The sequence below is a fragment of the Drosophila melanogaster genome, chromosome 3R, assembly GCF_000001215.4.
Source record: "Drosophila melanogaster chromosome 3R".
NCBI classification, from domain to species: Eukaryota; Metazoa; Arthropoda; class Insecta; order Diptera; family Drosophilidae; genus Drosophila; species Drosophila melanogaster.
In genome coordinates this window covers 23865071-23891524 of record NT_033777.3, presented here as the reverse complement: position 1 = coordinate 23891524, position 26454 = coordinate 23865071, and the positions used below count along the sequence as shown (strand labels likewise).

The 26454-nt window shown below is 40.7% G+C and overlaps 2 protein-coding genes across 3 annotated transcripts in view, besides 1 other annotated feature; both read left to right on the top strand.

Annotated features, from left to right (window-relative positions):
- Nucleotides 1-325: part of a mobile genetic element that runs on past the window's edge.
- Nucleotides 326-464: 139 nt separating this feature from the next.
- TfIIA-S (Transcription-factor-IIA-S) lies at nucleotides 465-1137 on the top strand. Its single transcript, NM_079743.4, has 2 exons — nucleotides 465-641; nucleotides 698-1137. The coding sequence occupies exons 1-2, from the start codon at nucleotides 570-572 to the stop codon at nucleotides 944-946; spliced, it is 321 nt and encodes a 106-aa protein (NP_524467.1). The 5' UTR covers nucleotides 465-569; the 3' UTR covers nucleotides 947-1137.
- A 335-nt stretch (nucleotides 1138-1472) lies between these two features.
- Pli (Pellino) overlaps nucleotides 1473-26454 on the top strand; it is a 29891-nt gene continuing 4909 nt past the window's right edge. Inside the window, exons 1-3 of one of the 2 annotated variants that reach the window (NM_001104420.3) lie at nucleotides 1473-1831; nucleotides 2406-2468; nucleotides 25870-25962. In NM_001104420.3, coding sequence (NP_001097890.1) covers nucleotides 2458-2468; nucleotides 25870-25962 — 104 coding nt within the window. In that variant the 5' untranslated portion in view covers nucleotides 1473-1831; nucleotides 2406-2457. Of the gene's footprint in view, nucleotides 1832-2333; nucleotides 2469-25869; nucleotides 25963-26454 lie in introns of both variants that reach the window. The other variant, NM_079742.4, reaches the window with a different exon arrangement.

Genomic DNA, 26454 nt, shown 5'->3' with positions numbered 1-26454 from the left:
TTGCGATCATATACATTTGTCTATACATTTTTGATCAGGATCAATAGCCGAGTCGATCTGGCCATGTCCGTCTGTATTGATCTCATTTTGCCACGCCCACACTTTTGAAAAATGCTTAGATTTTTCTTCGTGCAAAAAAAAACACTAGCCACGCGCCTCCTTTTGCTACAATACGCCCAAAACGGTCACGACTATTTTATTCCCCAGTATCTATCGATATCCCAGAAAAATGATGAAATGTTCCCTTTGGCATTCCCACTAGCTGAGTAACGGGTATCTGATAGTCGGGGAACTCGACTATACCATTTTCTATTGTTTTTAAATTCAAAATAAAACAGTCAAGCACCAAGGTGCCACCTCTCGGTTGACATTGCAACTACGCAGAGCTAAGGTGACCAGTCGTCTTGCAATCTGGCAGCCCTATAACAGAAGTGTTCCAAAGTGTCACGCTATCGCGTGCTAACCAACACTAATCTGTTGCTTCGCATTAAAAATTTTTGCTTGACTTGACAGGTTCGTAGAAAAGTCGCAGAAGAAAAAGCTGTTCCGTCGGAATTAAGGCAGCCACTATGTCGTATCAACTGTACCGCAACACCACGCTCGGCAACACCCTGCAGGAGAGCCTCGACGAGCTGATTCAGGTGAGTTCGCGCTGGCGAAGTGAAACGCATTGTAATTTTGGGCTTCCATATTGCAGTACGGCCAGATTACGCCCGGACTGGCTTTCAAGGTTCTGCTGCAATTCGACAAGAGCATCAACAATGCCCTAAACCAGCGGGTCAAGGCCCGCGTCACCTTCAAGGCTGGAAAACTAAACACCTACCGCTTCTGCGACAATGTCTGGACTCTCATGCTTAACGATGTGGAGTTCCGCGAAGTGCACGAGATCGTCAAGGTGGACAAGGTGAAGATCGTGGCCTGCGACGGCAAGAGCGGCGAGTTCTGAACACCACCGACCCGATCTGAACACCCAATGTAACCCCACTAAACACACCATGTAACCCCACAAAACACACCATTATAACCATTACAAATAGCTGTAAGATTCGTAGGCGATAAGCTGGGTTGGAAAACGAAAACCGACCGTGCGATGCAGCAGGCATTGCAAGAAATACACTGTTAATTCACAGTTCACCGAGTCGAGTATGTTTGTTATGTATTCCGTTAAAAAAAAGGGAGTTCTTGGAAACATGAGGTGGGTATGCAAATAATTGCGTTACAAAAATCTGTAGGGCACAAAAGGGTTCTTTAATGCCATTACCAAATAGTAATGCAAAATATGTGTACGTGTGAAAACATTTATTTATTATTTGCTAATAATTGTAGTTCATTTAGTTTGAGCACTTTACAGAGCTCTGTTAGTCAGCTAATGGTGAGTGACCTCGCTAGATAGCAGTGATATGTTATTTTGGTATTTTTTAGTCACACTTTTTGGTGTAGCCATTTCGAGTGGGCTCGCTAGCCTCGCGACCTGCAGTCACACTTGCTCCAACGAACAAAAACCACCGCCCGCATAACCACGCATCGTTATTTGTTGTTGTCTACGCCGTTTAATCGCTGACAATTAACAACAAAACAATAACAGGAACGGCAGGCACTGCCTTCACTTTAAGAGAAGCCCGCGAATCGAAACTGCCAGGCGATCGAAGTCGAGGCGATTTTAAATCGAAAACGCGCGCGAGATGCGGAAAAGCCAAACGCCGCGAGCTTTGTTTATGTGTATCGGAAAATAACATAAGAAAATCCCTTAGATTCTTTGTGCGGATGAGCCAGTGCGAAAGCAATATCAATAATATCCCAAGCAGATTGCTGAATAAATCGCATTCGAGAGGTAAAAATGCAAAACGAAGTGTGATTTTGAAGAGTGTGCCTAGTGTGTGCTGCGAAGTGACTAAGCGCCGCAAAGAAAGTGGAAAAGCGGAAAAGCGGAGCTAGCGGTGGTTGGGGAGGCGAGAAGTGGGCAAGGGAAAAATCTAAAGTGCATTTATATTGCGTGCTAATCTCCGCCGTTTTCCACTGCAGAAACGTGAATATAATTACGGCGAAAGCGGATCAATTTTTCGTGCAGTCAACGAGAAAAGAAAAAAAAAAATTGAAAATAAAACCTTGCGTTGGCGTCGCAGCAGCAGAAAAATTGGAAACAAATTGAGCAGCGCCCTGTGAAATATAAATAAATTTATGTACCCCCTTCCCTTCTAGTTTTGTATGTTTCCAATTGGACTCCTGCTGCGTCTCCATCACTTTAAAAAAATACTTCTCGCCTTCTAGGAAGTAAAAGTTGCGTTGAATAGCAATTAAAATTAATCCATAATATCCGTATCGATTATTTAAAGGTTTGACTAAAAGATCGGCAAAATTAATTTCCGTCGCATTAAAATCTTTACATCAAAACTGGATTATAACAGATCCGTTGATATTGGCACTCAGCAGGAAAACAACTCGGGGGTAACCAACAAAATGGTGAAACGGTAAGTAATCGTCCAATAATCGTAAATGCATTTCAGTTTTATCAGTCAAGCCTATGTATTCTCCGATATCAAGCAATGTCGTTAACCCATTTCGACAGACCAATTAGCGTCTATGTTCGTCACAGGCAGGGTTCTACAGTCAACGCTCCATAAAGCAGATCCATAAATAAACACCAGAGCTATTGCTTAGAATGGGTTTTTTGGAAAGTGAATATAGATTACGATTAACTGTAAGTTCAAGTACAATCTTCGTAAAATTCATTTGGATTTCTTTTCTCTAGCCGAAGTTTCCTGTACTTCGTATTTAGAATGGGGATTTGCGTTGCATTCGCCGCGTCTGGTCGGGTCTATTGAACCCCAAAAGTCTGATAAACAATTTCACATTCTCACCGCATCCATATCGCACAAATTATAACGCAATTTATAATTGTTTTCCTTGTGAGAGGTTTCTGTTTTTTTCTTTTCGGTTTTGTTAATCGCTACTACGTCGCAATGCAAGATAGCTGTTTCTATTTGTGTGCGCATTTTGTCACTGCCTTGCTTTCTTTCCCCCAACTTCATGTTTTCCCACCGAACAGCGGCTCCAACAACAACCTACCCCCAAGCTGGGAAAAACACCCCCTTCAGGGTGCATTTCCATCACCCACCACCGCACCACCGAAATCTTCCTGCTTCAGCACTGAAAACTCAGAACTCCAGAACGCAACGCCGCATAAATTTCGTGTGCGTTTTTCCCCAAACAAAAATAAATTGTAAAAAACAACGCATACAGTAGGCGTGTTTTCAAAACCGGATCTTTAGTACCCTTCTATAAAATTATTCATTCGCCTATTAAGAACTGTAAGTTGCAGTCGGAAAATTAGTAAGTTCAATATAACGTTTAAATCAGGCCTCTTGAGATTTAACGTATAACCATAAAAAGTGATTGATTTCCATGTATAATCGCTCTTCGTTTGATTAGTGTAATTTAATTACTGTTTGAAGTTTAATGTTTTTATCAGTTGTACTTTTCTTTTGCTTGTTTTAATGAAATAAGTTTTTTGATTAAGTGGGATTGTCATAAGTTCAATACCACATTACACACATCAAAGTTAACTATGCAAAAGAGTTTTTAAAGATGTCTGTTTTGTGTTTTATAGAAAGCGCTTAGCTATAGTTTGTCTCTATAAAGGGTATGAAAATCTTTAGCCCACTTAATTCAATTCCTGGGATACCCTTTTTCCAGTTGGGTTAACAGATGATGACTAGTTACCGATAACTGCTTTCTATTCCCCACCATCAAGTTCAAAGTGTTTAGGGAAATGAAAACTTGAGTGAAAAGCTCTCAATGAAAATAAAAAATAACAAAAAAGTAGTGTTGCCAACACGGCGACGGAATGGGAATACCCTTCAACTTCAAACTGAAAGGATACAGCGCCATAACATCGTTGAGATGACAGCAAAATAGAAAAGCGGCATTCGGTTTAACGCATGCGCCCTGACGTCACGACTGCAGCGGCAGCAGCAACAACAACAACAACCACGAACAACGACGACAATATAATGTCCAAGTGGAGTTTGGCTTTGCAATTTGATTTTCTACACGATTTTCAGACTTTTCATCTGGGGGCCCCCAAAATAGCAAAAACAAAAAACATGGCAGCGCCTACATAAATAACTGCATACGTTGCATTCTCTTGCCCGCGCTCTCTTTCTCTCGCTCCCACTTCTTTGGGCTTCTCGCTCTCGCTTGCTTAATTATAGACTTTGTATCTAACAATTTGTATACCCTTACTTGGGTTGCTAAGAATTAATGTGGCTCTTTGTAGTGCTGTATATAAATTTCAGAGATATTAATATATTTCCACGTTGTTTAATAAATTACGGTCTAATAAAAATAAAATAATATAAAATTAACCTACACACATATATTACTGACAGGGTGCAGAGAATTCGGCTTTTCGCACTTAACTTCTCCTCTCGTTTTCCATTACTTTGTCGCGTTGTTTTTCGTGTTCTTGTTTCCTTCTCTGTCTTTCGCTGATGTTGTTGTTGTTGTTGTTCTCCAAGCAGGTTCTTCTTGCTGCATTTTTTACAGTTGTTAGGGTCTTGTTGTTGTTATTCAGTTTTTCTAGATTTTTGGTTTGATGTTTTCGTTGTCGCGCCCCCTCAGCATCATAACCCCCGCCCCTTGGCTGCTTTTCCAGAATTTTCAGGCCTTTTTCCAACTACACTACCTGCTTGCCCCTTTTATCGATATATTTTATCACAGCGGCAGTGGGTCTTATCGATGCTGTCTCGCTCGCACTCGCACACTTCCTGCCGTTTACCTGAGTCCGCGACCTGTTCCCCATGTTGTTGTTTTTGTTATTGTTGTTCCTCTGTGGCTATTCGGGTTCCTTGGTTGTTGTTGTACTTGTTGTTGTGGCTCTGGTGATCGTCTCGCAGGGATTTATGTACAAATCCACACAGCCTTCATGCATATGGCCGTGTCTGTTCTGTTCTGTTTTGTTCGGATCGGTGTTTATTAAATTCCACGACGCTTGCACAGACGCGGGTAGAAATATAGAGTCAGCTCACAGTTTAATAAAATTATTTTTTAAAAAACTTGTTATCTATATTTCTCACGAGTCAACAAATTTCTAGCTATTTAGGTAAAAACAGGATATAACAATTATGAATTCCGATGGTTTATTTTGTATTCTCTTTATCATCTTATCATTACAATGTGATAGGCCTAATTTGTGGCCTACTATCTTGGCCACCGCTGTGCGCTTGCATTTTCAGCTTTCAGTGGCTGCAAGGCGGCCGTTTGCCTTATGCTTGGAAATTTATTTGTCTGCACGCCGATCCCCATTATGTATGTTCATTGGTGTGTGTATGTATGTAGCAATGTACATATGGTTTGTATGGAATAAGTCGCTTCCTTGTATTTCTGTCCATCTCTTTCTTTCATTCATCCATCTGTTTGTTCTTTTTTGGCGATTAAAATTAAAATTTAATTCCGTCATTCTGCAGGCTGTTGTAGTGTGTATGTAGTTGTTGTTGCTTGCTCTTGTCTGGCGGCTGCCATTGCCCCGTTTTTCCATTGAGCTTGGCTTTGTTTTACGGACTTCCTTGTTGTTTTCCCCCACTCCCCTTTTTGCCAGACCACCAAACTGCAATTTTACCACCGCCTGTTGCTGTTGCGCTTAGCAACATTTTGCTTATGTTGCTCATTTGTTAAGTGCTAATTTATTTATGAAATTACCACTCCATACGACACACCATTTCTGGCTGATTCATATACACAAACGCTCGTACAAACATAATTAACTGATATTATTCATGCCCATGACTCCAGTGAATAACGCCGGAATTACTTTGCGGACAAGGGTTGAGAGATTCTCACTTTGAGGTACAAAATAAACCAACTATGTAGGCATTTTTGTTTCATTAAAACATTTTAAAGACTTTAACGAACATCCAAAGATACTGGATATTTTTCTCCAGTATGCAAATGTCTTCAAACTGAAATTTTTGTGGTTTCTATATCTCGCAGCGATTTGAACCCATTTTTTGTTTAACTCCTATGTACTTTAAAGCCGACGAAATAAATATTCTTATCAGGGCGACAGCTGCTGAGCTTATGAAGCTGATAATTTACAACGCCTTTATCATGCAAACGAAGAAATGCCAATTTTAGAAATGGGAGTTTCCCTATTTCAACTCAATTAAATGAATGAAATGTGACACAGTTTAATTTCAGGGGAGTTCCAAATGTAGAGAAGCTTAGAGTGTCAGTGCTATTTGAATTGGAAATTGTTAGCATCCGCCTCAGAATTTCATGCTCGCCTTGACAGTTCTTTAGCTGAAAGCTTAATAAACGAGGATTAACATTTCAGACTGTCTAATGGTTCTATCCCCCTTTCACAGTCTACCTTTTTTTTGGTCATTCTAGACTTACGAGCAAACTCTGGCAGTTTGAGTTACATTCTAAGTTGGCATTAAACCTGTCTCAGCTTTTCTGCTGCTGCATTTTGCATTTGCCCTTGCTTATCATTTCACTTTTGTTTCAAATGCAGCGTGCACTGATAAGGAGCAGAAAAATCTCTGATTAGCAGCAGCTACAAAAAGTGAAAAAAAGAAGAAATTAATCAGACAAGTAAATACACGTGACCTGGATCTGGGACTGAAAATCTAAAGAGGGGAACTTAATTAGGACGGTATTTGCTCGTGTGTGTCTGGCTCTGATAAGCTCTCTGGCGGAAAATGTCAAGCGAAAAATGCAAACAGAACCAACAGCAGTTCCATGAGCTGGTTGGATAAATAAACTAAATAAAAATAAAAATAACTTTTCGTACTAATCACGAGTGCGCTGCCGTTGTGCTCCTACCATTGAATTCCTTCTCATTCGGAGCACAAAGAGCCGGAATCATCGGTATCAACAACCTCGTCGAGGTCCCATCCTCCGTCCCATTTTCCGCTTCCCCGCTTTCCCACGGCTCTGACCGAAAACCGATTCAGCTGTAATATTTACTGCTGACCGATCTGAATCGCAGTACAGTGACCACTCCCTAATGCACATGCAGTGCAGTAAGATGCTGTTCAAAAATAGTTTTAAAAAATTGATTAACTTGGATGAGCTTTTAAAAATATCAAATCAAATTAACTACTCGTTGCAATCTGTAAGATGGTTTGGAAAATCTCAAATTTAACGACATCCCAGATTTAAAGTTTCTAATTCGAGGAAAATCCACTTTGGTAGATTGGGAAAACGAGCAGATCGAATTTCGATAGCTGGGGGCTCTGGGTTCAAAGTTCACGGCGCTTATCAGTGCGCACATCTCTTTCGGACAGCGCCTGAGATTGGAGCCAAATTGCCGTGGCGTGCATTGGCATTTGAACTCGAAGTGTCAAAAGCACGAACCGTTTGAGATTGCCCAAAATGGGAGGCAAGTTTGATGCTCTCGGGCGTTTGACCCACATAAGGAACCACCCAACCACCCCCCTGGTTTCGGCCCTCTTTTCCTAATGGCCAAGTGAAAGTTTTCTCTCTCGCTGCTCCGGTGGCTTGGCTTGGCTTGGCTTGGCTTAAGTAATTTACAACAATTTACGACAAATTTGCATTGGACCTGATGAAATTTTCGGGCTGTGGTGTGAAAAAATATGAAAGTGGAAATGAAAATGAAAATTGCCCAACGAACGCATTTAACTTTGATTTGCAAGTGGCTGCAGCTCTGCTTAAAGTGAAATGATTGGGTTATTTTCAGTATGCAGGTGGGGTCATTTGCACATGCATGCTCGTATGATATCGCTTTCCGCAGGTCCAGACAGGATATGCGCCTCGTCGGGCTGCAGCTGCAGTGCAAAAAACTTGGCTACATCCTGCGGGGAAAATGAAACAGTGCTTAATAAAAAAAAAAAAAAAAAACGGCACAAAAAGTGCCACCATTGTCATTGTCGCCTGAAACGTCGGAGAGGAAGTCAAGGGTGAACGACCACAGGGACATTCAGTTGACAGACAGACAGGCGATTCGATTAAACTTTTATGCAAGGTGGAATATTCAGAAAGTCCTAAACTTCGTTTAACCGCCTCTAAGTCTGCTAAAAGTTTCCGAAAGCCAACTAAAATAGTGCAGGCTTTTTGGGAAAACCTTCTCAAGAGGGAAAATTATTTATTTGCCACTTAAAGTGAAACAGTAACAGTAAGTTGGTGTTATATTAGAATAGAGAATATTTCAAAACTTTTGTGTATACTGATTCGATCGTTTTTATCCCGTCAATTAATAACTAGCATATGCATAATTAATGTGTCATTAATGAGTCGAGCTTAGAGCACAAAGATCAGATTCCTGATTTCCACACCATAGAAGCTGCTGAAAGCGAGCCAAGTTGGCTGAATGAGGGCTTAGACCTTTGCTGTTGCTGTTTCTGTTCCTGTTTCGGTTGCCTTAGCCATTCGCCAGACGCCGACGAGCTTTTTGTATATGATTTGACCTTAATTCCCTGGCACATTGCACTTTAAATGCAGGCCGACTGTAGGAAACTGCTCCTTTAAGCGCATTTTGAACTTTGTTTGCGGCTTTCCTCTTTCCTCTACTCGCCAGCTTATTTTTTGGTTTTGTCGGGCATTTCCGGTTTGTGTGCGAAGACGATGAATAAGACGAAGATGAGGAGCCTGGCTAAGCTCGTACCGGTGAAAGACGTTGGTGGGCCAGGACCTCAAGTGGACAGGACGGAGGAAGGATGGAGGAGTCACATCCTTTGTCTGCCAGTTGGCTTAGTTCGAGCTTCCACGGCACAATGCGCCCGCAGGAAAGTGAGTGTGTGCTAGTCTCTGTTTCTGCCACAAAGGATAGAGGATATTGCTCTCCCACATGTTAGTGTTGTCTCAGTGTGTGGATGTGTGTGTGTTAGGTCATTGGCTGCTGTCCTGCCGCTCCATCCTTTTCCCTCCTTGAACAAAACTTTGTCCCAATACATAAAATTTTATACTAAAAAATTTGTTTTCTTCCTCTGCTCTTCTTTTGCAGGTAAGTTTCGGTTGAAAACTTTCGGAGTTTAAGGCAATTGGAAAGTGTTGCCTGCCCCCACACATTGCCACTTGACTTTGGCCAAGACCTGGAGGTGGATTCAATTGGTTTCGGTCTGCTATTTTTCGACAACTTTTTCGACCGGCTTACTTATTTATTTAATTTTTCTATGCGGTTTTGTGAACTCATTTGAAATAATTACACGGCTCTAACTCCAATGTCTCGAGTTTTTGCCTGGGACGCGTTTATTTTGGTGAACAATTGATTTCCCACACGCGGAGACACAGAAATCGCAAAAATCACAAAGACCAGAAATGGGAAATTCCTTAGTTATTGTTGGATTCGCATAAATATGTATCTTAGTTAAGAGTTGAAAATCGCGTGGGCCGATTCCGCGAAGTCAGTTGGAGTTCAGTTCAGTTTTGCAGAGGAGGAGCGGAGGCTCGTTAGCCTTGTTAACTAAGGCTTTGTAGGTTGGCAAATCCGTTCTGAGAATTCGTTTCAGATGTGCCAACCAACTGTAATTGGCAAGAAATTAAGTTAAGGCATAAAACTTAGCTGCATTAGAACTAGAATAGCTTCCCACTTAGCTAAAATGAGTCGTATTAATTATAGTTACGTCCATGTACATATTTGTGGAATTTATTTATGTGGGAAGATCAGCGCCCTGAAATAACGAAGCCCCAATGAAGTTAGAAATAAATACATTTTTAAAGCGTAGAAAGTCCCATACAAAATACAAAGTAGTGGTATAAACTAATGATTAATTATACGAATCCTTTCTGTAACATCTATGAATTTTGCAGTGCCTTTAAAGTGTATTCCAATGACTAAGCGCTTCTAGCTAAAAAGCAAACTTTTAATGGGGTCTAAAGAGCCACTGGGGGAAAAGTCGGGACATGCATTATCTATGAGTATATGCATTTCGGCCGAGTCCAAAGCTGCGCTCGTTCCCGTTTTCGTGGCTAAGAGCGATGCAACCACCGATTAACTTGGCGGTTGCACATGGCCATTCTGCAATTTCCCGTTGCGTCCCTTCTCCCGTGTGAGCCCATTTCGTGACCCAATTAAACTGTTTACTTGCATAATTTCCACATTAGTTAGTGCGTAATTGCATTAGTTGAAGTGTTAATAGACCATGCATAACTTTTCGCGCAATTCTCAAATGGCAAACAGACTAAAATTGATGAACAAACTGCCGTGATTATGCTTTTGATGTTGATGATGATGATGATGATTAAGGCGCGCCTACATTTCGGTTTTCTATAGTTTGTTTAGTTTGGTTTGGGTTGGGTTGGGTCTGGATCTAGGTCTGGCTCTCTGATTTGTAACTGCAATTGCAGCACACATACTGGCATTCTTGGCACACAATTGCCGTGGCATTTATTGGGTGTTATTGTTGCGGTTTCGCAGTTGACCCACATATTTGCCAATATGTTGCGCAGTTTATGCTGCTAACAAGTCGGCTGATATGGGGGGGATAGGTTTCAGAGATAACCAACCGACCGATCGAGAGGAAGTTACACCAAAGGTGTCATTATGATTATTATTTATGCATATGTTGTCTGTATCGATTCGTGGGAAAACTGGAGCAAAATTAATCTGTCGGATGAAAAGGGAGACGAGAACTAGTTTCCGCACAAACAAGCTATCTTTCTCTGCGGCTCTTAAAAGTATTAAAATTCGCATAAGTAATTTGTTGTGAGCATAAGTTGGCCCCAAATTGCTTTCAACTTTTGGGGCCAAACGTAAACACTTAAATATTCATGGCCAGCTGACGTTGCTATGCAGAAATAAAGGAGCAAAATGAAAACTGTAGGACTATTTAAGATAATCTAGCATAACATTTCAGTTACGAAATGAGTAATAAAGTGAATTATAACGTCATGTCTTTGTGCTGACCTCTTTTTCGCTGTAAATTGTTAAATGGACTGCAAAAAAAAAAAAAATCTGTGGAAAATGCAATGGTAATTGCTGTTATCTTCCTGCCTTCATCCAGCCGCAAAAATGAGAGACAGGCCAAGAATAACAATACCATTTTTGCTGATAAGCCTGCAGGCGGATGAAGCCAAGTTGCGGTCGTGACTTTGTGCGCGTTGCCGCAGAAAGAGATTGGGAATCTCTTCATGAATTCGAATACTAAGTACTAAGTTTGAATGGGTCTATGAGTTTAGGTACCTTAGTCATAAAGGTTATAAAGCTATTTACCATGATATCTTTCCTAATCTGCCTGAATTTTGATCCTCTTAATCATGGGTCAATGTCTTACCTGCTGAGACTTTCTTTTATCATCTGCAAAAACAAGTTACTTATGTTTTAATTATCTGGGTGGATTATTGGGCTTAAGAGGGTTTTCTCATGAGCAGGCAGATATGATAAGCAAAGATTTGCAGATCTATTTTACTTACAGATAGCCAGTACAGATTAAATGGGTTCAAAAATCGGCATAGGTTTATCTTTAGGATGCTCATTATATTTTCTTCAAATGCCGTTTACCTGACCCACATTCCATCTGTTTGATAACAGCTGTTTGATGACCTCAGCTTAATTGACGCTCTGAATCATTTCATCTTACGATGCTTTGTTTCAATTGTTAGGCATTTACACGTAATATACCTCTCATTGCCACTCCCACTTTTCGCCCTCATCTGGAATAAACCACGCCCCCTTCGACAACTGCTGCCAATTAGTGGGAAGCTGAAAAAAGCAAAACATCCATGAAATTGCTGCAATTAACTAACAAATTGTTGAGGCAGATCAGTGATTAAAACACGAAAATGCTTTTATTAAGCGAATAAAAAAAAAACAAAGAAACCAATAAACGTAAGGCACAAAAAATGTTTTCAATGCAGCAGCCAATTAACTAAAACAAAAAAACAATTTTCGTGGTTTGTATGCAAACGTGTTTAATATTAAATACTGTTTAAATTAATAATCCATTAAATGGTGTGGAATAATGCATTTAAATGAAGGAATGAAGAGTGTCTCGCATATGGTTGAGTTGGAAAATTTTCGGATTAAGATTGATCATCAGATAAAGTCAATTATTCTGTTGATAACTTATAATGTTAGATTGGATCGGTTATTGAATCAGACAGAGAGATCAATTAAGACTGTCGTCTGAGGTCAGTTTATTGAGTAAGATAAATTACAATGTTTTATTTCGTATGATATTCTATAGACACAAAAGGTCTGAAAATTGCCATAACTAGAATTTTTAAATGCCTATTTTAATGATGATTTTTAAACACCTTGAGTCTGGATGATCATTGCAATAGTGAAGAACTTGCCCCTGAAGAGCTCACTGCTCTAGTGCAATCTATAAATATTTTCTATCAGATAATGCATTAAACAATCATTTTTTTTCTATATTAAAGTAAACTTCATAAAAAAAAGGCGATAAGAGCTTCAAGGGTATGCACTCTCTTGTCTTTCTTGTCCTCTAATGAAGCTGCGTATTAACAATTGTTTGCTCTGGAAAACTGAAGTTCAAACAGATTAAATCACCGATAAAAAACCACGCAAAAAGCGAAAGAAAAATGAAAACCTGATGGGGTTTTGCTGACTGCGTCACAGATGGAAGTAAAACTGGTTCGACTTGGGGCCCCCCAACATCGATGAGGCAATGTGGCAATGTCGCTGACCAGCTTTTCATTGCACCTTTACTTTATTTTACTTTACTTTATACTATAACTATACTATGCTTCACCTCACTTATCCCCTTGGCTGCCTTTCTTCGCGTGAAAGTGAGTTCGCTTGGCCTTTGTCTTTGGCCGGCGGTCGGCGTCTGAGCTTGCACTGATTATGGCAATTGCAATTGCAATTGCAATTGTCGCTGCAAACAATGCGGCATAAAAAGCAAAAGAGTCAAAGAAAATAAAAGCTCGACGCAATAGCCAAAGCCAAACAAAAGTAATGAAAAGAAATGCGGCTCGTTGAGCGATATTACTCTTGGACGAGGTGTCGTAATTTACAGAAAAAGGCGGGCGGAAATTAAAGAGTTCTGAATATATATTGAAAAATTTAAGAATAACTGCACCTATCACACTTATAGAACATTTTATAGGTAATACGTTTTATGTGACTTAATAAAAACTTATCTTTCGGATATCTTTCTGTTCTATTTCTGTGACTTTCGTAACGGGAAAGGTTTAATTTCCTAACGCATATAATATAACTAGCCTAGAGTATTGCTACACTCACTAACCCCTGGATAGACTTCCTTTTGATGTTGATTTTTCTGCTGCTGCTGCTATCTGTCATTGTCGCCTTGAAACGACATCGTCTGCTGCTGCTGCTGCGTCTTTTGGGTTCAGCGTCTGATTATTGACGAAGTCGACGTCGTCGTTGTCACAATGTTGTTGACATGCCCGCTGTCCCCCGCCGGCGATCCCCATACCCATCCCCGCCAGCTTCAGCCCGCTGACGACTCCGCTGTCTTCTCCTCCGATCCGTATCCATAAATCCCAGGCTGCGCCAAGGTGCTCGTGGTGTGCTCTGTGTGTGCACTGCACTTGTCAACGCAATTTGTAGTTTTGTTTCAATCTCCGCCACTCTGCCACTCCTCCTCCGGTTTCCCCCTTTCTGGAGACGTCTGCTGGCTACTTGTCATGTATATATATGTATATATATATACACGTGTATCTATGGGGCTTTTATATGTATGTATATTTTACCCGTGTGCGTGTCCATTGCGGCCGTGTGTGGCCTGAACCGGGCTTGTCCATATGGGGAGCCATAGCATTTGCATTAAAAATCCATGAGAAATTGATTTTTTCGTTCGGCTTTTCCTCGTGTTGAGATTGGTTTTTGTTTTCGTTCGGCGACTGCGGTTGCTGCAATTAAATAAAAATTATCTGCACGCTTTGGCGATTTGAGAATTCAGTGAACAGATACCCAGATGTGCAATATGTCGGTTGTGCGGGGGGAGTGGTGATACTCGTATGGATATGGATGGCATTGCATCGGGTATTTGCACTTGTCTGCGATTTGTCCGGGCGCGTTAAATTGATTTGCGCGTATAATGATGACCAATTGACTTTGATTCAGAGGCGATAACTGGGTGCGCAGCGTTTATGACAGTTTTTCAAGCGTTTCTTTGTGATAATTTTCAGGTGTTGTTTTAGATATTGTTTGGCATTAGTATTTATAGAATTTATTATGAAGTAAACAAACCATAAATAAAGACACAAATTATCATTGCGTATTTGCTCTTGAAAATTTCTTTGTTCTAGTCTTATTTTTAGAAGACGAAATATTTGTATTCTATTTTATGCTTGCAAAAATCTTTTCGTCATTAATGCAGCAGTATTTCGCAGAAAGGTTTATTGGTACATTTTATGGAGTATTTATAGCTCTAAAATGTATCATAATTTAAATCCATATATATATTCAATATAATTTTCATGTAGGTGAAAAATCAATGACAATTTGTGAAATTATTTGGGTTAACTGGCCACCTTGAAAACAATTTGTGAAGGTCGAAAATAAATGATTTTACAGCGGAATTTTCGTTGAAAAGTACGCAACTTCCGTTGATAAGATCCTACGTGTTTGTAGAGCAGCGGAAACGGAATAGAAAACCCAGCCAAAAATGTAACAACTTTGCGAGTGAAACTTATCAGAGTGTGTGTGTGTGCATAGCGTTCATAAACATATTTACTTTTTACATGTGGACGTAAGCACGACTTGGGGCTATAAAAGTTTTACGCCAATATCCGTTCCAAATTGCCGGGGCCAAAAGTAAACGAAAGAAAAGAGTGGTACAAGCGGTGGAAAAACTAAAATTGAAAGTGCGCGATGGTAAAATTTGACTAATGGGGGTTTTTCCTGCATTATACACTCACACTCTGATGGATAACCTTTGGCCACTCACTCAACGTAATCGAATCGACAAATTCTTGGCATTTCCAAAATCAGTTGGACTCTTCGGTGGGCGGAAGGGGGCCCTTGCCACCCTCCTTGAAACTTGGAAACTAGAACGGAACTGAGCAGCGTTTGTTGCATTAGCAAAATTGAAATAACAACAGAAGCAATCCTACACATATGTATGTATGTATGTATGTATATAGTGTGTGGCATGGTATATACTCGTATGCCAAACAAGGGCACATATAGCCCGAATTGGGGTCGTGGTCGTACCATCAGAAAGGAAGGCTCAAAACATTTCTCAACAATTAAATTTCTGGTCTGCCGCTTAGCGAGTTGCCCTTTGACATTTGCATTTGGCTTGGGATCTGGATTTGCAGAGATGTCAAAATACAGAGGACCTCGCATCTTTTTTGCCATTAACCCGAGCATTTTGCGATTAACGGTTCCGACAGCTCGAAAAGCCATTTGTCACATGTCTCGCTTTTAAGTCGCAAAAAGCAACAGCGAGGTATAAGCCCAGTTAATTGTACAGTGGAAAGCATTTCAATTGACATGCTTTATAAAATTATGATTGCTGTAAAATATAAAAATATATTTGATTTGACTATAAGAAACTTATGTATTCTGTTCAGTGTATTCTAAGACCTTGAAAACTTAAAAAGAATCATTTATTTGGGTTTTCAAATATTTGTTTGAAAGATCCAAAACGTCGAGCGCTCGACTTGTCGAAAATAATTTAAATCTCGATCGGTTAGCCTGACAGCTCCATTGCACATTTGCTTTGCCGGGCTCGAGATCTCTCGACATGTCAACAGAAATAAGCCAGCTTACGAGCCACGACACAGAGAACCCGGTCGAAAGGAGGAGAGGCAAGGCAAGAACCAAACAGACGACAAATGCCACAGAACACGTAATGATGATAAACGCGGGATGCAAGAAGTGGCCGAGTGGGTGGCGGTGGAACCTCTGCAGGAATGGGGAGGGTTAAATTCGGTGGTATGGGAGGCTAGGTGGTTGGGTGGCTGGGCTTGGGTTGGAGGGGCCTGTTCTTTAACCCATACAGCTCGGTGACATAATCGGCACAGTTGGCCTGGCAACAACTGTTTTGCCAGCGCTTGTTTGTTACCACACAGTCAGCTGGAGGGGCTTCTCAAAGGGGCCGAGTGGATAATAGGGGAAGAGGAGCACTTGGTATTAAAATAAACATACACTTATGTGCGTACCGCTTGCGGACTTCCGATGACGAATGGGACATTTTCTTGATTTTGTATACCTTTGCTGGATTTTCGAGAAAATTATACCCTAGTCGGTGCTTAGAAGTTGCGCTGGGCAACGAACGATTTCCAATTAATTATTTGCATAGCGTAGTACCGAGAAATGCGAGCGACAGGTATAATTGGAAGGAACACATTAAATATGATTCAGGCAACTTGACGGTTAATTCGTCTAGAGGGTACAGAGGGAGCCTCTCTATCGATAGGGGCAATCAGCGTAATGATGCTTTTCCCGGGCAATCGATAGCCCTTGATGATTGGGGCTTGTATAATGCGGAGGTAACGGAAGTTACAATGCTATACCTATGGTTACCAACTGGCAACTGCCAACTGGCAACTACCAACCAACCAACCAATGTACGAATCAATATTCACGCACACTCGCTTAGTGGCCCACATCCTTTTCTTGGAATCGGAGATTGGAGGTCATGCCGTGTCTGACCCAAAACTGCACGCTTTCTGTCCGTTATGTGTTTGCTTTTTGGTCTGTGACCTTTGACATCCGACTGCTTTTGGCAGCTACGTATTAGAGCTCGGGTTGATTGACATAATTCGACCGACCGCCTTGATTTGAATTTGAGTTTTTGCGATGGATTGAATGTTATGGAATGGAATGGATTGGAAAAGCTGTGCCCGTGCTGGCCCTTTGTTGCATATCGATTTTGTGGAAATGTCAATCGAAACTCTGGTGAAATGTCATTCAACCGGCGGTGTCGATCGGGGGGCGTAAGCTTGGCCTGTGGGCGTGGTCGGGCAAGACATTTGCCTTGGCCATTTTATGGCTTCATTTCAATTTAACATTAATTGGTGAATGTTGCTGATTGTTGCTGCTGCTGTTGTTGTTGCGCCTGCATTTTCATAGTTTCGCCTGCGGCCGGCAATCAACAAGCAGCTGGCATCTCTCCCGCTCTCTTTCTCTTGGTACACTGAGAGAAAAGCTTGCTATTGAGTCATAATTGGTAGTTAGTAGTTGGAACCAAACTATAAACTAGTTGGGAATAATAATTGTAATTATACCAACACACACCAAAGACTTTCAAGATTAAAGATCTTTCTATCTATTATGTAGCAAATTTCGGAGTTAACTAATTCTCAAGGTGTAGTTTCTCGATTGGTTTTCTTTTCCCCAGGTGTAGTGCCTTATTTTCCTTTCGCTCCTCCTCGTCCTGCCCACCCATCCACAACCATGCTCCACTGGGTCGGCTGTGTCTGCGTTTTGGCCATGCAGATTGTTTGCTGGCTGGAACATTTTCAATGCATAATCAACAGCAACAACATCCAGCTACGTGACGAATTACGTGCAAAATTGCTACCCAACAGCCACATCGACGAGCCAAGTGTTGCCCTTTGTGCAGCTGCTGTTGCTGTTGTTGCTGTTGTTGCTGTTGTTGCTGTTGTTGCTGTTGCTGCTGCTGCTGCTGCTGCTTTTGTTGTGGATGTGGATGTTGGTGTTGCCATGACGTTTCGCTGCTTTTTAATAGTTTTATTTCATTTGCGATTCAAAGACCTTTTTCTAATGCGCAAAAAACATATTCTCTTTGCGCTGGATCACCACTTGGAGTGTCACGTACATCGTGTCTAAAGTTTTATTGATCCTACCCTCATTTTTGGCTTTGTTCTCAGCTGATAGTTTTGTATGGGAGTTTTTGTGGTACGCACAACGCATAATTTTTGAATCAAATTGCAATTTTCGTGGCTGCCAGAAGAGGAAGATCACAGAGGTAAACTCCCCTTCTTAACTTCTTTTTTTTTTTCGGATTTTTTCCTTTGGATCGACTGAGTGGCTGTTGCGCTTGCAGGTGAAATTGTGTGCAGCGTAACATATTATTAAATTGCCTTGATTATGGCCAGAGAGCCATCGCTCGGAGCTCCAAAGTCGGGCTGGTCAGAAAAAAAAAATAGCCAATTTGAAACCGCCCGAGTATTTCCTGTCGTGTTGCCGCTGTTCCTCTCCGCTGACCGGCAATTAAAGTGTGTAAACATGGCCGACAGAGCCGGCCAAAAAGTGAGCTAAATCGACTGTCGGAGTGGCAGACGTTTGATCATAAATCTTAGAGTGCTGCCAAAAATAGAGTCATTCTTTTGGGGGGCTACAAATGGAATGGACTCGATTCAATTCAATTCGATCCGATGCGATGCGATCCGATCCAATGGATGGATGGATGCATGGCTGCTTGAGCATGTTCAGAACAGCAGAACAGGAACGAAAAGAGCGATAAAGACCAAAAATAAACCCGCCACACACATGCAGCAGACAACAAAGAAATCGGCTGCCACGAAGGAGCCTCAAAAATGGTGAGGTACTGCATTCGAAAGCAAAAGAAAACTATTTTTGTAGCACCGATCTGGAAATACTCTGGCATATGTCGGGAAGTTCATTAGAGTTCGGTAATTAAAGGTGATTGATATTGTGGAGTAAATAAAGGCACAACTATTTTAAGGATCAATATGTTTAATGTCATTTAAGCGGCCAGTGAGAACTGATTTTAAGTGGTAAGGGAAATCTTTTAGCCGCAGTGTAATCCCCCTCTATGGGTAACCTCATATGTGAGCATTTTGGTTCCATTACTGGAGTTTCATTTCATTCACGGGATTACCTTATCGTTATTATCGCTTATTGGTAACGCCACAAAGTAAGGGTATCGAAAGGGTTTTGCCGCTCTAATGATTGATCTACGATTAGTTGAGCAAATGGAGGTTCTTTCAAATGCCCTCTGGAGTGGTGGGTATTCGGGTTGGAATCGATCCGAACCGAACTGAGGCGTTTATATGGGTCAATAGACTGACGATCGATTGATAATGGCTTGTCAGATAATTGTTGTGCCAGTTTTTCCCTATTTCCAATTTACTTCTTTGGCTTTTTTATCATAAATAGAACTTATAGATGGAGTTTCTTAATCAACTTTCAGGAAAGTAGGGAACCTCTCGTTTAGATTTATTTATTATTATAAAATAGGCGATAGCTTGGTTTAGTTACTTTATTTCCTTGCTTTTGGTCGATGTGTTTATTATGTCATAACGATTTTAGTCACGCATCTGTGTCGACAATTTTCATAACTTTTTCTTTATTGTTTTGCTTTCTTAGCTTTTCTTTTCTGCTTTGTTTCTGCTGCGTTTGCTTTTAGCACCTGCAAAATGTAACGCTTTGGTTTTTCTACACACACTTTTCACTCGCCTTTCATTTGGCCAAATTATGTCACATTTTGTTTAAATGCTTATTTAAACAGCGCCAAAAAGTTTCAATTTCCGTTTGCTCATTAGGCCGAGGCGTGCTGTTGGTTTTGGGACGTTTCGAAGCAGTTTAGAGGGGAATTGGTAGGTGAAGGAGGGCCAACATAATTAAGCGCTTTCCGACCAACTACGGGCCGACAGAGGAACCGCCCACACGCAGCGGTAGAAATAACTTAATGCCCCATCAAACTAGCTGCGATTTCGTTTCGCCTTTGCTGCTGCACATGCAAATACCCTGGAATATGGCAAAAAACAAAGCAGCGAAGAATGCCAAGTGATAATGTTTACAATTACGTGAAAACCAACTCTAAACATAAGTGTAAAGTGTAAACTATGAATAAAGAAGTAAAAATACATTTCCACAAGGGTAACATCTAGTCTTGTTTCTATCACTACGAGTATTACTTTATTCTCTTTGCGGATGATTTATTCTTCCCTTCTAATATTTTTTGGGTGCTAATGAGTTTAACAACCTGTGGCCAACACTGCGCCACTTGCTTCTTATCAAAGTCCAAAAGTGTTATCGCAATATAAAAAAAAAAGTGCATATCAAACTTGTGAACCCATGACATCATATACACACAGCTAAAAGAATAGATGATGAAATGGTTATGGCACATGCAGTACTTCAGTGTCTTATTTTTGCTGACCGTTCCCAGATCCATTTAGAGGGGCAGAATAATTAAATGCCATCTATTGAGAAGATGGTGATGTTGATGATGAAGATGATGATCATGGGAGAATGGTTTCTATAGTCGGGCAAGCAAATATCGTTCCCTTCATTCTCCACTGTTTATTTCTTCTATCTATAAGCTTGTCATTAGTTTCATAATCACGCATACTGGCAGCAAAAAGTCGTGCGCAGCTCAACCCAGCACTTGGCATTTGTTTATTAAAATTGCTGAAAGCAACGCGAGCGATAATGACGTTTGGCCATAAAAACGAAGAAATTAGCATATTCATGCTTTCATTACGATGACAAACTGCAGGGAGGCGGTGATGGGAGCAGTTCGGTTTTCTATGCCACTAATGCATCCCAGCCAAAAGTGAGACAAAACAATGCACCAAATCGGAGCAGACAACTTGGTAATGGAGGCTACTGCAGAAATAGAAACACTCCACGAATGAAAAGCGAAATGGGTTGTTTCTCCATCTTGGCACTCCGCGTGCTTTTTTTATTTTTAGACAAAATAAAAACGAGGAGGGTAAAAACTAAAAACGAATACTACTGTCAGTCGGCAAAGGAAAATCCATAAACTTAGGAACATAATGTAGCCAAAGCTTGAGGAAATCTAGCCACGCAACGATCAAAGGGTTCCGAAAATACTCTTCTCGGCCAATAGAAGTTTACAGCGCTGAGAACTAAAAGCTAACAATATATAAAGTGAATTCCAAAGAAAATATAAATTGTCTTTATATTTATAGTTAAGATAAGATATAAGTATAGACTTCCTGACTTACATTCTCTTTAATCGAGATATTTATTTATAGCTTTAGAATGTTGATACGAAACCAGATATTTGGTAGGCTTACAAATAATCCGATAAATAGATAAATACTATTTATTCATACTAGTTTGGATGTCTAGATATATTCACCATACCTCTTTTTGCATAGAGTCTTTGCAAAAAAAAAAAAACGTGCTCAAGAGCAGCTCAGACGTTTGCTTTTGCCAAGTAAACTAAATACACTTTTTTTTTTTGCTGCCCTGGCCGTCTGTTTGTTTGTTTAATTTTAGTCAGCTTTGTTTTGGTCGCCTGGGTGCGATGGAGTAGTGCAAATTTGTTTGCCAAAAAAGCAGCTGGGAAAGGCAAGGCGATGGCAAAAATATTGTTCGAGACGTGCGGCTGCATAGGCAAACAAAAAAATCCAAAAACTGGCAAGATCAGGGAGCAGTGCCGGACAAAAAAGTATAGCTTTCATTGTTCAGTTTAGACATGTGTTTTGTAAGAAAAATACAATACAATATAAGACCAAACTACCAGCGACGCCAAACAAGCTTTTAAATGAAATTTCTGCTGATTATGTAACAAACTGAAAGCGAGTGTGGGACAAAGAAAGAGCTATCTTTGTTGTTTTTCCAACCGGGTGCTTAAAGAAAAGTGGTTAAGAAATTGACGAGCGGCAATTTGCATAAATGGAATTAGTGAGCCGCCGCTAACAAGGCTTAAAAAACCCAGCCCAGACCCAAAAACTCTTTGACCCTGCCAGTCGATAACAATAAGTTGTATCTGAAAGATACACAGTCCTGCGCTCTGTATATTTTACGTGTAGAAGATATTTTATGGTACAAGTGTTCTAATGAATTACCTAAATGCACATCTCCTTGCAGTCCAAAGATCGTTCACGAATGTATGTATCTGCGCTAGTTTCATGGATAATTTGTTGCTTATGTGTATACATTTTACTTGGCTTGCTTATTTTTTATGCTCCGCAATTTGGATGTTCTCTTTTGGCCATTCTTTGTGCTTGAATTTCGCTGGCAAAACGAGTTTTTTTTTCGTGAATGTTTTTTGAAGTTGTCTCAATGAGAGTTTCATTCTTGAAATGCAAACAGCTGTGTGGCAGAGACATGTGCACAGATACAGATACAGATACAGATGCGGATATGGATACAGATACGAATACGAATGCGAATGCGAATACTGAGATACAAGCACTCAGATACAGATACATCCACGGCATGTGAATGGGCATGGGAAGCATGAGAAGAGCCCGGCATTTCGCCCATCAGCTAACCCAAGCACAGACCGCAAATTTAACCATAAAATATGGTAACGAAACACCTGCTCTTACCTGCGCAAAAAAAAAAAGTGTCGTCTGTCCGCCCTTCTCACCTGAGTGAGTGTTCTGTGTTTGTGCGTGTGTATGTGTGTGGCTGCCATTGTTTCCCTCCTGTTTATTGTTTAATCTGCCATTGCACTTTGCTGGTTCTTGCATTTATTTGGCATGACACTCGAGGGGCGACACTGCAGTTTGAATATTCTACTAGCACTTCTTTACCCTACTCAAATTTCAAATGCTACGGATGAACAAGAAGTGGAACTATCTATTTCTGCTCTTCAACTACACTTATCCACTGTCGCCGCATGTAAATAGAGACCCTACTTTGCTCCATTCACTCCTCCTCTGCTGTTGACGACAGGCAAACTCAGAGATTTATGAAAGTTATAAATATAGTGAGCCAGCCCAGTCCACGGTTGCCAACGAATCTGGAGCAAACGAAGAAGCAGATGCAGCTGCCATTTGTACTGGGAACAGCCATTCGAATTTGATCGAAAACTTTGCCCGCAGAATGTTATTTTTAAAGTTTTGCTATCGTTGTCGCATTGAGTTATGGCACTACTTTCCTGGTTAACCACAGCACTGTAAATGAGTGTGGATGTATTATGGTAATCTATGGTTTGTGAGCAACTTAATATTTCAGAAAATAGATCATAGATTTCGTCAAAGTTCAAAGTACATCCAAGTACACATTTGGATTACCCCTCTGTACAATTGATTTCTGTGTTTCCATTCACGCTGACCTTTCGACTCTCGCTGCCTGTCGCTTGTTGCTCTTCACACATTGGACCCCGTCATCCGCAGACCCCGCGGTAAACTCAATTAGAGGTGCAGCCAGACGCTAAAAGCCTTGCGAGAGCTCATTTGTCGGGCGGCTGTCGCCCACCTGGACTAATCAAATGAGTGCAACGAATACGTGTGTTACTTTGGTGTAATAATCAAATTAATTTGCATAAGCTGCGATGCGACCCCGTGACATTAAACCGTTGCGGTTCCACTGGTGGCACATCGATGGCCTATGGTCAGGTCACCTCGGTTGCCCTGATTTCAGAGCCCTACCCTTGATGGCGGGGTCCTGCTGCAGTTTTTAGCATGCAATCGCATGGGTGTGGGTGAGAAGGGGAGGGGGGCGGCATGTTTGCCCTTTGCGTTAGTTGGAAAATTTATTGTAATGCGATTGTGTTGGCCAACTATGGGTCTCGTTCTGGGCTGGTTGCTAGCATGCAAGGCAAACCGGCGAAAATCGATGCTTAGAGGGCACTGTCATGCAACGGGGAGGTAACTATATATAATGGAGCACACTTTTACGCCCATTTCCCCACAAATACCAGCTGCAGTTGTACACTTCAAAAAAAAATCACTTTCTGGAAACAAAAATACATTGCAGGTTTAGATATCTTATTATTCACATAAAGGTTCTGATTTTTTTGCGTGCAGCGAAAACCTAAACACACAGACACGAAAATTGATTTCCCTAAACAACAGCAAAAGTACAAAACCGAAGCCGGCACCGCAAATACAGATACAAATGCAAATACAAATACCAGCACAAACTCTGGGGTCGCGCCATCAAAGATATCGTATCTCATGGATGCCCCTTTTAGTATCTGTGGATAGCTACATGTGTACGTGATTTTTTTTTTATAGCGTACACAGTATTTTCAATGTACTCCTGTTTTTTTTTTTTTGCCAGCTTTTTTGGTTGGGCCGTCGTAATGTGCTTGGTTTAGTTTTTTGAAATTGAAATGTATGCAAATAGTGGCATGTTGCCTTTGAAAATCGATAAATTCTTTGATGGCAGAGAGCACAGCTGATTGCATGTGAAGTAGTCACGCAAATAATGGGACATGGGGGTTGTAAAGCCCTCAAAACTGTTGTTTCAAATAATCAAGATTTATGCGATTTGTTAATGAATTCTCGCCACCATACCCCAAAGGGAAATATATGTAGTACCAAAAATGGAAAATGTTTCAATTGAATGTTGAGTAATATGATGGCCCTAGATGGGTAATAGTTGTTTGAGGATTGTGGGACTTTTCCCATGGCTACACGCATATTGTGTAAATATTTACTCCGATTCCAATAGTGATCACATCTCGAATTATTTGTTTGCCTTTGTTTCCCCCCAAAAGTTGGTTTGTTAATTGAATTCAATTTGGACAGCAGTCAAATGACAAACTTTCATTATTATTAATCAGGCTAGGCTTAATCAATTTAACCCAGTTTATTCTCGGCTGCTGCTACCGGGTGGGTGGTCCCATTGTTCGAGTAGTAAATGTCGCCTAATTAAAGCTACTAATAATTGTATGATAAATGGGATTAAGTAATTCCTTAGTTTTAAGACATTTGATTGTCGGAAGCTTAAGCTCAAACATATTTTTAAAGATCACATATTTTGTTTTTAAACAGGTTAGTTAAATACGAATGTTGTACCAATGCGTACCTTAATATATTTGTCAGTTAATTAAGTATAACTTTGTTTTGGCTATCAACCTCAAGCTCCAATGCCAAATGATGGTGCCAAGCTGTCCAGATCTCATTGACAGGACTGTACATCAAGCCAGAAGATATGTCTGTACATATCTAAACAAAGTTGCAGCGCTAATTTGAAGCCAGCAAACAGTGAGGCAGACGAGAGGCCGAGAGTGATGAGCATTTGCCATTTCACCTTGCAACGCGACCAGAGCCTGGGTGGTGCACCACACCACTCCCCGGCTGCCACCCACCGCCCCCTGAAATTCTGTCTGCAGTGCACATTTTGAAGAGCCACCCCCTTCTGTTGCGCCCATTTAGCCCACGCAAAAGGGGAGCAAGTTTAAATGCAGCAAGCAAAAATCAATGCAACCCCAGAGCAGCCCCACCATGCACCACCCCTTCGAACCCCTTTGGCACCTCCGCCGGTAGAGTACATTAAAAAAAAAATCCATTTGCCATGTTTGTGAGTGGGCGTGGACCGGCGCCATGCTGGTTTATTAGATTGCCGTAAATAAGTTTACGATGTGCCCGAAAAAATAGCCAACAAAACTTGTATTAGTTGTAATAAAAATAAACCGGGGTCACAGAACATCCACATGCTAATGAGAAATTCGTTATTGGGCACAATTTTCCACCATTTTGGGATATAATTAACCCTCTAATTATGCGATTACGTACAAGTTGTCGATCTTGGTGCTGTAATTTGAGGCAGGATGGAAGGTGACACACTCCTAAGACTTCCAAGGGAAAACTAATTACACTTGGAGAAAAGGAAAGCTTAGATAAAGTGCACATCCATGCTGGATTTTTGCACTGTTTAGATAACTTATGTTTTATTTTTCACTGCACTGCAGCGGAGACTGAGCGGAGCCATTTCCTCATTTGAAATTCTAGAAAACCAAGAAGTTGCAGAGTATTATATATATACGTATATAGAAGAAAGGGCGTCCCAAGGCAAGTGTGAGCCACTGAGATGTTGGAAATGAGCAATTTCTTTGGCATTTACTTTGAAATTGTTTTGCTTTAGTTTTCTGCTTCTGCCATTTTGCTACTTGTTTTGTTTGGTTCCCCCCTGCTAACTGAGAAAACTTTTCCTTTATTGTTTTCCTTTACTTGCATAACATAATGGCTCAGCAGTTGTAGCCATTTTCAGGCATTGTGTGAATTACCAAAAAAAAAAAAATAATAATAATAGTAATATGAAAACACCGAAACCATAACCATGTGCATTTCCATTAAATATGTAATTTTCAATTCCATTTTCACTTGCAGCACCGACGGCACTGAATCTCCCATACTGGCTGAAGACGGTGGCGATGGTCATGATAAACCGCGATTGCGCTACGGTGAACTAGTGATACTCGGGTAAGTCCAAGAAAATAATAACAATAATGTTGTTCTTGACATAAAGTACTTTGTTTGTACAATAATTACATACATATGTAGGTGCTTTTATACGGCAGAGTTTGCTGCTTGCCAAGTGCTGAAATGGGCACTTCAAGTCTTTTGAGTTCTCTGTTCTTCGATTTAAAGCCTTTTACAGGGCTATTTAAAATAAAACATTGGCTAGGTCAATAAAGTACTCAAGTCAATTAAGATATTGCAGTTGTTGCAGCTAACTTTCGCTTTCTCTTGTGTACTTGAAAGGATTTACACAAGAGCGCCCAGTATGCTAAGATCATTTACCTAATTGATGAAGGTTAAACAATGACTTTAGTTGTATTTAAACACATAAATGCTGCTTTTGGGTTTGATAATCTTATAATTAGCTGAATCGATAGTAATACTCTCGAATTATGTCACTTTGCTGATTAACATCTAAGCGGCTTAAACAGATTACCTACTTTAGCATACGAA

What these genes read in the sequence shown, in the direction of transcription:
- TfIIA-S (NM_079743.4), top strand. Translation starts at nt 570, where the DNA reads ATGTCGTATCAACTGTACCGCAACACCACGCTCGGCAACACCCTGCAG. An exon ending in GCCTCGACGAGCTGATTCAG is followed by an intron (nt 642 to 697) that starts GTGAGTTCGCGC and finishes TCCATATTGCAG; the next exon opens with TACGGCCAGATTACGCCCGG.